General features: G+C 49.2%; 1 protein-coding gene across 2 annotated transcripts; it reads right to left on the bottom strand.

The window, feature by feature from the left end:
- Positions 1 to 770: 770 nt before the first annotated feature.
- Positions 771 to 10,483, bottom strand: Birc5 (baculoviral IAP repeat containing 5). 2 transcript variants are annotated; one of them, XM_055592635.1, is made up of 5 exons: positions 10,280 to 10,483; positions 7,504 to 8,244; positions 7,015 to 7,124; positions 3,390 to 3,507; positions 771 to 1,303 (listed from the first exon to the last, which is right to left on the bottom strand). In XM_055592635.1, the coding sequence occupies exons 2-5, from the start codon at positions 7,612 to 7,614 to the stop codon at positions 1,214 to 1,216; spliced, it is 429 nt and encodes a 142-aa protein (XP_055448610.1). In that variant the 5' UTR covers positions 7,615 to 8,244; positions 10,280 to 10,483; the 3' UTR covers positions 771 to 1,213. The 2 variants fall into 2 exon arrangements, with proteins under 2 accessions (XP_055448610.1, XP_055448609.1); XM_055592634.1 differs by having other exon boundaries at positions 7,504 to 10,483.
- Positions 10,484 to 14,261: the final 3,778 nt, after the last annotated feature.

Raw genomic sequence — 14,261 nt, 5'->3', positions numbered from 1 at the left:
GGCTGTGCTTTTTCCTGTGCTTGCAGGACAGTCACATGGTTTCCTGAGCAGGGGGTCAAATAACCCAGCCTCACTTCAACCTCTATTTGCACAGCTTAGGATAACCTTGAACCCCTGATCGTTCACCCTCCACTCCAAAGTTCTGAGATTGCCAGTATGTGCACCTCAGCTGGTGTCTTAGATTATCCTGATGTGATAATGGCCACTGAGGAAAGCGCTTGGAGGAGCAGCTCACTGTGGCTCACAGTTCAAGGTGCTGTCCACCATGAAGCCAGTGAACCCAGGGAGTCGGCATTGTGGGCATGAAGCAGCTGATCACAGTCAGGAAACAACGCGGAATGAACGCTGATGCTCAGCTCTCCATTAGCTCTTTTGAGACGCCACCTCAAGTAATGCAACCAAAACAGGCCCCCAAAGGCCATGGCCAAGGTGAGTCTAGACTGTCAAGCTCACAACACTGTCCATCCCAGCTGCCATGGGGGGCGTGTTGTAATCCCAGTGCCTTGCCACTGCTGTTCAACTCTGCGGTGCATGCTGGGACTGAAGATCAGAGGCCACTGAGTCTATGACCTCCTAACATAAAACAAACAGCACAGGGTGCAGTGGCACAAGCCAGTGTCTCAGCACCCGGGAGGTGCGGGCAGCAGATCAAGTTCAAGGCCAGCCTTGGCTATATAGAGCTATAGAGCTCCAGATCAGCCTGGACCACACGAGACCTTTCTCAAAAAGCCACACAAACCATCTCCCCAAGACAGAAAGAGCTCATGGTGCACTCTTTACAGGATTTTATTCTGTTTCCCGCAGTAGGAAGACTTGCCTCACAAGGACAGATGAATTATCGGTGCCAACATGAAACACGAAACACGGCAACAGTGCACGGGATGAGTCAGCTGCCAGGTGTAGAGACATGAAGAGCAAAAACGCCTTACAGAGGCACCCCCCCCCAACAGGTCTGTGACAGGACACTGCCCTCCTCACCCACTCCTTTCTGCACTGCGTAAGTCCCGGTCACAGCAGTGCAAAGCCACAAAACTGAGAGACGTAGCCACACAGGCTGAGCCACTTTCAAGCAAAAACAAAATATTCGATACAGAGTTTTAAAATACCATTGTCTCCTCCTCTAAGACACTGCTAAGAAGCCCAAGCTGGGCATGTTGGGACACGTGGCTTAGATGCAGCACATCAATCTGGTCCAGGTTCCCCCGGCAAAGGCTCACAACAAGGCAGCCATCTTTTCAATGGAGCAGCGGACGGTCTTTGAAGTTTCTTGGAATTCTTTCAGCTTGCTGTTGGACTCCTTTGCCTGGAATGATGAACGGACACAACGGGGCTGGGTGTGGCCCAGAAGGGGGCTTGCCTAGAGAGTGTGACACTCTAGTTTTTATCACCATCATGACAAAATGACAATAATCATTAAAATAATCATTTTTTTTTATTGCTGGGAACTGAACTTAGGCCTCAAGCATAATAAGCAAACACTCTTACCAAGCATAAGCTGCAACTTCTCTTTTTTTAAAAAAAAAAAAAACAAAAAAACAAAAAAACAACTGGACTCATGTAGCCCAGTGCAGCCTTTATCTTTCAATCCTCCTTCAGCCAGAGAAATTAGCTGGTATTGCACTCTAGGACTGTACCTATGCCACCAAGCCACGGTTAGAGAATGTAACTTAAAAATAATAAATTGACAAGAAAAAAGCCTCTGGAAAATGGCTCCTTATGATAGGCACTCCACAGACTCAGAGCATCAACCTTAAAAACATTCAGGAATGCTGGGCAGTAACGGCACACAGCTTTAATCCTAGCACTCAGGGCACAGAGGCAGGTGGATCTCTGAGTTTGAAGCCAGCTGAGTCTATAGGGCGAGTTCCAGGACAGCCAGAGCTAAACAGAGGAACCCCATCTCAGAAGGAAGGAAGGAAGGAAGGAAGGTAGGAAGGAAGGAAGGAAGGAAGGAAGGAAGGAAGGAAGGAAGGAAGACCCCAACAAACAAACAAACAAAACAAAACAAACCATTCAGAGGGCTGGGGAGGGCTTAGCAGTTATGAGCCCTGGGTACGGCAGGCACAGTGGTACACGCCTTTTATATCAGTGCTCAGGGAGGTAGAGGCAGGCCAATTACTGTGAGTTCAATTCTAGCCTGCTCTACAAAGCAAGTCTAGGATAGCCAAAGTTACAGAGAAACCCTATCTTGAAAAAAAAAAAAAAAAAAAAAACCACACACAAACAACAACAACAACAAAAAAAAAATTAAAAAAAAAAAGAAAAAAGCACTGGTGGTCTTCCAGAGGGCCTGGGTTTCTCAGCACCTACATGCTGGTTCAAAACTGTAGGTAGCTCCAGTTCTAGGCGATCCAATGCCCTCTTCTGACCTTCACAGCAAATTGCTCAATACACATAAAATAAAGTATAAATAAAAAACTTTATTGAAAACACATTCAGGCCAGGCATGGTAGTGCATGCTTTTATATTCCAGCACTTGGGAAAGCAGAGGCAGGAGGATTTCTGTGAGCTGAGGCCAGTCTGGTCCACATAGTGAGTTCCAGTGCAGTCAAGGCTACACAGAGAAACCCTGTCTCAAAAAAGTCAGGGAGTAGTGTTTGCAGGTGAGTCTGGAGCGATGGTTCCAAAGTGAGGAGGAACATGGAGTAGTGCGTCTTTCCTCCTGAGTGCCTCTCTCCCTTGACTCTGCACCCAACCTTCCATTAAATGTTTATTGAACCCTATCTCTGCTTATTAAAAAAACAAAAAACCCAAAAAACAAAAATACTGTGTAATGAGGCCTTTGAGCAGCAGGATATCTGCACATGCTCCGATCCAACACCTTCTTCACTGCTTCAGCACTCCCTCTTCCTGCCGACAAACCATCATCCTCAGCATCAGACAGTTATTTCACAATGAACCCAACAAAGGAACAAAACTTACAAGCTGAAGAGAAATCTTGATAAAGAAGCAGGCCCTAGTCTCTGCCTTGAAACCAGAGAACAGGGCCAACCTAACTCTTCTTGCTTGGCTGCATGGGAGCTACCTCCTTGTGGACTCATGATGCCACTGGCCTTTCCAATTAACTCCATGTGACAAGGGGCAAAGCTCAGTGGCACCTCTGTTTCAGTCAATACTCTCTATTGCACGTTCCCAAACCTCTACCCAAACGGCTGCGACCCTGGGGACTCAGCCTGTGACAGGGCTTGTTGCCCACCATGCTCGCCCTGCAGGCCTCCTTAGGCCTGAAAGGACAGGTCTTCACTGCACAGCCCCAAGCCACACTCCAGGTCAGCCCTGCCTGGCCTCTAACCCTACAAGCTCCCCACCCACGTGGAGGGTACTTCCCTTGGCAGGTCCCTGGGGCTTCTGGAGGACTGCCCTCAGTCCTTATTCTCAATCATACATACAATTTTGTTCTTGGCTCTTTCTTTGTCCAGTTTCAGAAATTCACTGAGGGTTAGTTCTTCAACCTTCTTCTTGACAGCAATGAAGGCACACCCAGGTGAGTGCTTTTTATGCTCCTCTCTAGAAAAATCAATATACCAACATGTCAAAAAGCCATGGCTTAAGCCCGGCCTGGTGGTGCACGCCTGTAATCCCAGCAATTGGGGAAGCAAAGGCAGACAGATCTCTGAATTTGAGGTCAGTCGGGGCTACAGAATGAGTCCAGGACAACCAAGGCCACACAGAGAAACCCTGTCTCAAAAAAATGAAATAAAACAAAACAAAAACTGTGGCCACTCATAACCTATAGCCTGTCCCCATTACCATGGCTGTCTCCTGCCACACGCTGCTCTGCATTGCAAGCAAGGCCTCAGACCCAGATGTCCCAGGAGCACCGCACACAGCCTGTCTCTCTGCTGTGTCTTCCCCATCCTTGTGATTAGAATACTTTTCTGGAGGCCTTTAGTAAGCTATAGGGAAGGTTGCATAATTTTTTGTTTGTCTGTTTTGTTTTTCCAGGCAGGGTTTCTCTGTGTAGCCTTGGCTGTCTTAGAGCTCACTCCATTGACCAGGCTGGCCAAAAAATTTAGAGATCCACCTGCCTGCATGCACCACTACTGCCACCAAGCCCTGTAGTGGTTTTAATGAAAATGCCCTATAGGCTCATAGGGAATGGTGCTATTAGGAGGTGTGGCCTGGTTGGAGAAAATATGGCACTGAGGGTAATGTTTCAGATGCTCAAGCTAGGCCTGGTATCTCACTCTCTTTCTGCTGCCTGCTGATGTGGATGTAGAATTCTCAGCTACCTCACCAGTACCATGTCCGCCTGCATGCTGACATGCTTCCCGCCATAATGATAATGGACTAAACCTCTGAACTATAAGCCAGCCCCAGATAAATGCTTTCCTGTATAAGAGTTAATGTGATCATGGTGTCTATTCACAACAAAAGAAACCCTAACTAAGGCTAGGCAGTGGTGGCACACACCTTTAATCCCAGCACTCAGGAGGCAGAGGCAGGTGGAACTCTAAGTTCAAGGCCAGCCTGGTCTAAAGTGTGAGTTCCAGGGAAGCCAGAGCTATAAAGAGAAACCCTATCTCGAAAAACAAACTAACAAAAAAGGAAACCCTATGATGCACCATAGGATTGGAGAGATGGCTCAGCAGTTAAGAGCACTGGATGCTCTTCCAGAGGACCTGAGTTCAATTCCCACACCCATCTATAATGTGATCTGGTGCCCTCTTCTGGCATGGAAGTGTACACGCAGATAGAGCACTTATATACATAAAATAAATAAAATCTTAAAAAATAGGACACACCCATACACAAAACATCTAAAATTAAATTCATAGGAATTGCATGTCAGATCCTTTTAAAATCTGAGCCACCAGGATGGCTCAGCAGCTAAAGATGCTCGTCACTAAGCCTGACAGCCTGAGTTCCATCCTAGAACCTACATAGCAGAAAAAGACATGACAGACAGACAGAAAGGTCTGATTTCTACAAGCCGCCTCTCAACCTCCCCATAGACATATAAAGGTGCATGCAAGCGAGGCAAGTGCATGGTGCGCGCACACACCCTCTAATGAAGAAACTGTTCTAAACCCTCAAAGAAACCGAGAGAAAACGCTTCACTTCATTTTACAGGAATGTGATGTAATGTCACCACAGATTCAGAACAACCCTGAATCGGACATGTTACTCTGGTGACTTTGCTGACTCACATTCCTCTGCAAAAAGAATATTCTTGAATATGGGATGTCACTGCAGTCGGCCAGGACAGGTGAGAACACAGCCACACGAGTGTTCTGTGTTTATGTGTACCACGTGTGTGCTTGGTGCTTGCAGAAGCCAGAAGGGGGCTCAGACCCTCTGACACTGGAGTTACATATAGTTGATTGTCAGGCAGCGGGTGGGGGCAAGAACCAAACCTGGGTCTTCTGTAAAAGCAACAAGTCCTCTTAACCACTGAGCCAGCTCTCCAGCACCATTACCTTTGACATGAACCTACCATAACACTTCAAGAATACCAACATTGCCGGGCGGTGGTGGTGCCCACCTTTAATTCCAGTACTCTGGAGGCAGAGGCAGGCAGATCTCTGTTAGTTCAAGACTACAAAGCAAGTCCAGGACAGCAAAGGCTACACAAAGAAACCCTGTCTTGAAAAAATAAAACAACAAACAAACAAACAAAACCACTGATATTTCTCACTGACCACCACACCATCCTCTTTAAGACCTAGACACCAAAACCACATTCAGGATTAAAAGCTGCAGCCTCTTACTAGAAGAGAAACAATTTCTCTGCGTGAGAAAATTGAGGCTGTGGAAGCAGTCACTTTTGTCAGGGGGGAAAAAGGTGAGAAAACACAGAAAGGCATTACCGAAAGGCAGATATAGTGACCTGACTGAATACACACAGAGCTGTGTTTTCTTTTGTCCATACATGTAACCTCAGCACTCAGGAGGGAGTGGTGGGAGGCTCAGCCTGGGCTACATAATGAGGCCCTCCATCAAAAAAGCAAGGACTGGAGATATGGCTCAGTGGTTGGAATCTTGTACAAGGCCCTATTTAATCTCTGGTCCAAGAAAAATAAAAATCAAACAAGTATCTTGAAGAACAAAATCCAAAGTAATGATAACGCAAAGACTTTAAAAAGTTATTTTTATTTTTGCAGCGTGTGGATTACATTTCAGTAGAGATGTTTTTAAAGAATCACAAGCAGGGGCCATTGAGGTGGCTCAGCAGGTGAGGATGTTTGCTGCCAAACCTGCTCACCTGAGTTCAATTCCAGGAACCCACACAGTAGCAGAGAGCTGACTCCCCAAAGCTGTCCTGACATCCACACCCACCATGACACCCACATCAAAACACACACAAAATAAAAACATAAATAGATGGGTGGGGGTGGCACACACCTCTCATCCCAGCCCTTGTGAGTTTGGGGGCAGCCTAGTTTACAGAGCAAGGTCCAGGACAACCAAGACCACACAGAGAAACCCTGTCTCGAAAAAACCAACCAACCAATTATCAGTAAAAATAAAAGCATAAAATAATAATAATATTAAAAAATTGGGGCTGGAGATAGCGGTTAGGAGCCCTTGCTGCTCTTCCACAGAACCTGACTTCAATTCCTAGCACCCCACATGAGGGATCTTTTAACTTACTATAAATAACTCCACTCCTAGAGATCGGACACCCACACCCATGGCAGATATAAAGACACACATGTGCACATTAACAAAAATCTAAAAGTCTCAGACAGTGGTACACATCTTTAATCTCAGCACTCAGGACGCAGAGGCAGGTGGATCTCTGAATTTGAGGCCAGCTTGGTCTACAGAGGGAGTTCCAAGACAGCCAGGGCTACACAGGGAAACACTGTCTCAATATAAACCAAACAAACCTCAGACAAAACCATGCATGTTGGCAGCACCCACGAAACTGAGACAGAAATTGAGAATTCAAGACCAGTCTGAGCTATATAACAAGTTCAAGACCAGTCTGGAACCCCAGTTCAACCCAAAAGGTTCCCAAAGGAACCAGGGCGCCAGGAAACCCACTGACAGTAGCCTGCAGGGACTTACATAGGGTCGTCATCTGGTTCCCAGCCTTCCAACTCCTTAAAGCAGAAAAAACACTGGGCCAAGTCAGGCTCATTCTCGGTAGGGCAGTGGATGAAGCCAGCCTCCGCCATCTGAAAATGACAGCTCGTGAGCAGAACCAACAGTCTGACCTTAATCCTATCTTTCCCGAAGGTCGTTCCGGGACGAGAGGTGGGGCTGCCTCTCTAGGGGTAGTGGGAAGAGACGGGGTCTACAGGACCTAACAACAGTGGGGCTACCAGCCTTAGTGGTTCGGGCAGAAGGATGGGGAGAAGTGGGGTGGCCTCGTGGAGGACAATGCAGTCTTTCCTTGTCCTGAGCAGAGCAAGGCAGCCTAGCTAACAGTGCTCTAACAGAGAGTGAGGGGTTTCTGATCCCGGGGGCCACACTAAGGCCCCGGTGGAGTCGCTTTGGAGCTGGGGCGGAAACGTCTGTGTACAGACACTGAAGTGCGAGAAGGGGCGGACTCACCTGCTCTGGGGTGCAGGAGCAGCCCTCCTCGAAGGGCCAGTTCTTGTAGGTGGAGATGCGGTGCTCCAGGAGATAAAGCTGCCAGGTCGGGGGCAGCGCCGGGGCCCCCATGATGCTGCCGTCACAACCCCAGCCAACACGGCCAAGAACGCGATTCAAAACCCGCGGACGGTGGAGTGCCGCAGAGCATGCCGGGAGCGCCCCGCCTCCAGATCCTCGCCCGCGGCCTTCTGGGAGTAGGCGTCGGCCGGGAAGCGCCGCGCAGGCCACGCCCTCTGCTAAATTTCCAGCCGCATTCTGGGAGTGGACCGCGCGGGGCGAGCCGGGAAAGCCCCGCCCTAGGAGCTTCCGCGCGTAGCCTTCTGGGAGTGGCGGGCGCAGGGCGTGCTGGGAGTTGTGTCCCTGCTGCGGTTTCTCCTAGCTGTACTGTTTGAGATTGGTCAGCAGCAACTCAACTGCCTCCGAGAAGACGAGCAGAGTGGCCGAGGGTGGCGGACTGGCCTGGGGCGCGTCTGTTCAGCCTGTCGGCTTAAAGTTCCACTTGCTCTGCGGGTTTTTGTTTTTTTTTCCTGCAGCGGACTTGCCCGCTTCAGGGTTTGCAGGCTCTGGCTAGCCCCACCCAGCTGATAACGGTAGTTGGGGACACTGTTAGGAAGACCTGGGAGACCCTCTTCCCTGCAGCCGCCATCCTTCCTGCAGACAGACACCCTGGGATGGAGGTGGGGTCTGTATGTCTCGAAGCTGGAAAAGAATGGGATTCTCTCTCTGAGACCATCGGCCTGGCTCAGACTGAAGGGAAGCAGCTGTACACCTCCAGGGAGTCCAGGAGCAGATGTTGCTTCCTGGATGTGAATGCTGGCCGAGCCTGGTGCTGCTGAGGCAGCTTTGCAGTGGGCCCGGTTACAGCGTCTCTGCTCGTCACCGCCAGTGGTTGCTGGGGCTTTGAAAAAACCTTCACACCGCACAGCACAGCAGACAGCAGGCTGGGCATGTCCCGAGGCCCAGCCCTGGTTGACGTTGCAAACGAGTGTCCTGATATTTTGGGTTGGTCTTAAGTTAATCTCCATAAGCTCTCTGCCAGTGGCCCTCACAGACTGTGAGGGAGAACAGGACCCCCATAGTTAGGACCAGGCAGCTGAAACAAGAAGGTTTTTGTCTTGCCCCGGAGAAATATGAGACAAATATCACTCAATACCTGTGGCTCCTCCAAGCACTTCTTGCCCGACCCTACCCTAAACCTCTCCAGCCCAGGGCTTGAGCTTCTTTTCTCTTCATAATCCAGCCGTTTCAACCTCTCTCTCTTCTTTCTAGCTTCCCCTCTCTTGCCAATTCTCATCTCTTCTCTCCTCTCATGGCTCGGTTCAGACAGGACTCTTCTAGGCACCGCTGGCTATGCTTTCCCTCTTACCTACAGTAAAACCCTTCTTTACCATCGTACCTTGGAGTGGTCCTGTCCTCATTTTCAAAGGTCTTAGGCATTTCTGTTTATCAATAGACTTAAATTTTTTTTTTAAATAGCAATAATTGTGTGCACTGTGACTCCTAGCTTAGATTGTCTTGAGCCAGCCCTGCACAAGACAGCTAAGATTCCCTTTCTGCCTAACTTTACAGTAGGGATTTTGTCTTTTGAATCACCAACATGGTAGGTGTGCTGGCTAATTTTATGTCAGTTTGACACAGGCTACAGTCATTTCAGAGGGAAAAAAACACCAACTCACAAAATTCCTCCATAAGATTTTGTACTGTAGACAAGACAAAATGTAGAGCATTTTCTTAATTAGTAATTTATGTAGAAGGGCCCACTTTATTGTGTGTGGTACCATCCCTGGGCTGCTGGCCCTGGTTCCTATAAGGAAGCAGGCTGAGCAAACAGTAAGCAGCAGCCCTCCATGGCCTCTGCATCAGCGCCTGCCCCCAGGTTCCTGCTCTGTTTGAGTCCCTGCCTTGACTTCCTCCAGCGATGGACTGTGGATAAGGAAGTGTAAGCCACCTAAATCCTTTCCTCTTCAACTTTCTTTTGGTCATGGTGTTTTCTCACAGCCATAGTGACCCTGACTAAGACAGCAGGTTCTTTGTTTTATGGATTTTTTTTTCCTGCTTCAGCATCTTAAGTGCTGGATCCTCTGCCCTAGCTCTGCCTCAATCCTCAGCCGTTGCTGAGGTCTCAACACCTACAGGGACTGGCAGGTTTGAGACAAAGGTAAAAGGTTTAGTAGCAGAGACAACACTCTGTCCTTCCAAAGCATTGGCCATCCAGTCCCAGCCACTTGGGCTGTGGTCTTCCTAAAGAAACAGTTGTGCTTCTGTATAAACCCTGGCTTTTTAAGTAGTTGACAAGAGAGCCCCATTCTAATCAATACTGTGATGATGCAACCAGTTTTAGGATCATACACATTCAGGCCACCAGGCCCAGCCCAACTTTTCAGCAATCTGCCCCTCCATTACAAAATATCGTTCACGGCACAGTGAAAAGCCAGGCGACAGGGTCAGTCAGCACTCCCATGGGCAGCACTAACTGGACTCAGTAATCTACAGGAGAAAAGAAAAAAGCCACAGTGGCTGGGCAAGTGCTGTGCACTGAGGAGGCAGAGGTAGGTGGAGCTCTGTGAGTTCAAGTCCAGTCTGCTCTACAGAATGAGTTCTTGGACAGCTAGAGCTACACAGTAAAACCCTGTCTTGAAAAACCACCCTGCTTATTCAGTAGCCAGCTTTGAGCAACCCAGCCTTTGCCAGCTAAGGCAACGGGACCTGCCTCCACAGCTGTCTGTTGACTCACCTGTTCCTGCTCTAGCAGGCTGTTTGACGGGTAAGTGGACACTCAGAGCTCCTGGCAGAACTCTGGAAAGTCCCTGAGTCCGGGTGAAAGCAGATCCTGGAGTTAATGTATAGGCAGCTACTGGATTCCAGGCAACCAGACAGGTCTAAGGAGGCCCTGGCTTCCCAGCCGGAGTCACAGAGCCACGGTAGGGCCTTGCCTCTGGAAACCCAACCCAACCCAACCCAAATAACCAAAATTCCCGACTTCTCCACGTGCACACAAAGGGCCAGTGGCCAGGGCAGGAGGGCTGCCTCTCCAAGAGACACACCTTCTGTAGCCTGGGGTGACAAGCGGGGCCACTTCGGAACCAGGAAACAAAACATTAGCAAGGAGGGGCCTAGTCACCGGCCAACTTTGTAACCTTTTCAAAGCAAGGAGACTAAGTAATGATAACAACTTCGGCTACTAAAAAATTGCATTAAAAAAAAATCTAAAGAAAAAGCTAAATAAAACAAGATAGCCCATTGCCTTGCCTGCTGTAACAGGCCATGGAGAGGTGAAGGACAGTGTCCACCCTGCCCCATGAGGAAGGTGAGAGGTCTCCTGGCCTTAGCCCCATGCCAGGACACTGACTTCTTTCAACCAATAACTGCTTTGTGTGTGGGGAAGGGAGTAATTTTTAAAAGTTAAATCTTTGATTTTTAAAAACTACTGGTTGTTATTATTAATGTGTTTGTGTGTGTGTGTGATGTGAGCATGTGTGTGTGTACACATCTCTGTGTGTGACTTTGAATGTGCTGTGATGTGAGTGTATGGGTACACGTATGGTGTGTGAGTGTGTGGTGTGTGGGCAGGTGTGTGTGTGATGTTTGTGATGTGAGTGGGCGTGTGTAGTTTGGTATTCGTGTATGGTGTGTGTGCATGTGTCTGTGTGATATGAGCGTCTGTGTGTGTGTGTGTGTGTGTGGTGTGTGTGGTGTGTGCATGCCGTAGCACCTGTGTGGAAGTCAGGACAATTTCTGAGAGATGGTTAAACATCTCACTTTCTGTCACTGGGAATGTATCTTGATTTTCCGTGTGGTACACGTGGCTCTTCCAGTGGCCTCGAGGGTGGTGTCACTCAGATGTTCAGTGTTCAGTGAATTAGGATGGTGTTCTGTTCCAGTGAACCCACTGTGAGCTGATCCCGCGTCTAAGACACCTTTGGTAAGTCTGGCCTCCCCAACATCCTGGCTTAGCCCGGCCGACCTCAAAGCTGCTCAGAAAGCCAGACGTGGGGGGGCTAGAGAGACGACTTCCTCCTCTTCTGGAGATGCCAGGCAGGCTACTGTGTAGCCCAGACTGGCCTCAGTCTCCCCAGTGGCAGGATTACAGGCAGGCACTACCATGCTTAGCTGTAAGGGCACAGTATCGCAAGCCTGTGATCCCAGGGTTGGAAGAGGCAGGTGGATCTCTGTGAGTTCGAGGCCAGCCTGGTCCACAAAGGGAGTCCAGGACAGTCAGGGCTACACAGAGAAAAGCAAAACAAAACCAAAAACAAGATGTGTGGCTGGAGAGGAATCTATGCCAGCTGAGTCTGTGGGTACCGATGGAGACCAGAAGATAATGCCTGGAGTTGGAGCAACATAGGGAGTTCCAGGCCACCACGAGCTACATAAGACCTTGTCTCAAATAATGAAACAATAACAAAAGAGTCTGCTCAGAGGCCTGCTGCCAGACTACAGTTAGGCCAGGTCACAAGCACAAAGCCTGCTTGATAACACAACAGTGAATGTAATTTACAAATGTTGGAAGTGAAAATCAAGGGAGCTGTATGGTTCTGCTATGGAGCTGTCCATACTTAGTTTTTCTGTGGAGTTCAGACTAGACTTGAACTCATGACAATGCCTCTGTCTCAGCTTTCCTCACTGTGGAGATTCTTGACTGTTAGGGACTCAGAGAGCAGCACAGGCCATGGAGAGGCCAGCACTGAGATGATAGGGCCTTCTGGGGACCTAGGTCACATACTTCCTGGTCTTCGGAGATGAGAGCCAGCCGCCTCATGCCCTGAGCCTCCCCACCAGATTGGACTACCTTTCTTCAAACTGAGTTATACCACACTCTGCCTCCCTCCCTCCAGTCACTTCTTTCTGGGAGTTTAGTCCCAGGAGTGAGAAAAGTAACTGAATCAAACACCTGAAGTCAGGAGGGACCCAGCAGAGCGGAAGACGGAAGCACAGAGAAAGGCCTTCCCCGGGGCTGGGTGCATTCTGCAAGGACCCCGCCTGCTGCGGAGGACAGGGGCTACCATGGCAGGGCCACGTTCCAAGGCAGCTTATTTGTGGATGCTGCAATTTGAAGGTTTATATAAAAGATCTATTTGTATTTTGAATTACTTTGCACAGAGACGAGAGAGGTCTGATCTCCTGGGACTTCAGACACGCAATTGTGAGCGGCCTGATGTGGGCCCTGGGACTAGAACTCGGGTCTGCAAGAGTGAAAGGTGCTCCTAGCTACAAAGCCATCTCTCCAGTCCTGATATTTGGATGTTTCTAGGTTGTGTCATGTAGTTATTTCCTCTACATTGAGACATTTGCTCCAATAGTGAGCCAGAAGACTCAAAGGCTCAGCTCAGAGCCATACAGGAGCTACAAAGCCTGGCTCCGAGCTTATAAAACCAGTCAATGCCGAGACATGACCAGACCACAGGCGGTAGCTCTGGGAACGAAGTTCTTCGAGCTGCCACCCATGCTGCAAGGGCTTTTCAGGGACACAGCTGCCTCGAGTCAACCGTGGTGTGAGCAATTAACTCCCTGGGGCAGTGGACTTGGTGGGACAGATTCTCTGACTGCTGTTGGTGCCCTTTCCGGGGTAATGCCTATTCATTCATATCACCTCAGGAAGTCATGTGATCCAACTGGTGCCTGAACAGGACAGACCTGACAAGTAGAGAGGCAGAGCCAGTTGTGTGGTCCCCAGTGTGTGACAAGAAGCAACTGAGGCTTAGCTTGTCTGAGCACAAAGAGAAGTGCTCACACATGGAAATGATCGTGAGGGGCAGAGCACGCGGATGCTCCAGTCTCTGTGAACCTCCAAGTGGCCTTCCGCAGGTCACCTCTGCCCCAAGCTCCTACCTTGGCTTCCTTGAGGAGAAATTATAAAGTGTAAAATGACATAACTGTTTCCTTCCCAAGCTGCTTTTGGCCATGGTGTTTACTAGCGTTAACATAAAAGCAATCTAGACACAGAGAACCATATTATAAATTAGAGGTGTGCTACCAAGCCCTTTCTGGTCTGAAGACCCTCGCGCCTCTCAAGCGCTGGGACTGCTGGCAAGCCCCACCTTGACAAGCGAAGCGGCTGTTTTGGAAGGACCAGTGGCTGAGGGTGAGCTGAAGGAGTGGGCGTTAGGGCTGGTGGAGCCTGCTGCACACAGGTGGCCTCTCCGGGATGCTGCAGTTCTAAGTAGATCCTTGCGTCAGTTCATACAGCAGCCATGAACACGGGCTGTTGTCATCGCCGCCACCATGAACGGGTGGGTGTGTATGCTGCGGCACACAGACACATGGCAGTCAAAAGACAAACGGGGGAGTTGGTTGTTCCCTTCCAATGGGTCCCCAGGACCAAACACAGGTTGTCAGGCTTGATGTCAGGCACCCTGACAGGCTGAGTCATCTCGCCAGCTTTTTTCTTTTTAAAAATTGATTAATTAATTCACTTTACATCGTGATCATAGTCCCCTCCCTCTAGCTTTTTTCTCTTTGAGACAGGGTTTTGCTATGTAACCCAGACTGGCTTTGAACTCACAAGCAATCCTCCTGCCTCAGTGCTGGTATTCAGGTATAAACGGCCACACTGGGCATGACTGTCTCTTTCTCCCTTTTTCTTTCCTCCTCCTCCTCCTTCTTTTCAAGACAGGGTTTCTCTGTGTAGTGTTGGCTGTCTAAGACTCGCTCTGTAGACCAGGCTGGCCTCAAACTTACAGAGATCCACCTGCCTCTGTCTCCTGAGTGCTGGAATT

The sequence above is a fragment of the Psammomys obesus genome, unplaced genomic scaffold, assembly GCF_907164565.1.
Source record: "Psammomys obesus unplaced genomic scaffold, mPsaObe1.curated_primary_1811, whole genome shotgun sequence".
NCBI lineage: Eukaryota > Metazoa > Chordata > Mammalia > Rodentia > Muridae > Psammomys > Psammomys obesus.
Note: the sequence above shows the minus strand (reverse complement) of the source record. Positions and strands in the feature narration are given on the sequence as shown.

What these genes read in the sequence shown, in the direction of transcription:
- Birc5 (XM_055592634.1), bottom strand. Translation starts at nt 7,614, where the DNA reads ATGGGGGCCCCGGCGCTGCCCCCGACCTGGCAGCTTTATCTCCTGGAG. An exon ending in GCTCCTGCACCCCAGAGCAG is followed by an intron (nt 7,125 to 7,503) that starts GTGAGTCCGCCC and finishes TGTCATTTTCAG; the next exon opens with ATGGCGGAGGCTGGCTTCAT. An exon ending in AAAGAGCCAAGAACAAAATT is followed by an intron (nt 1,304 to 3,389) that starts GTATGTATGATT and finishes TCATCATTCCAG; the next exon opens with GCAAAGGAGTCCAACAGCAA.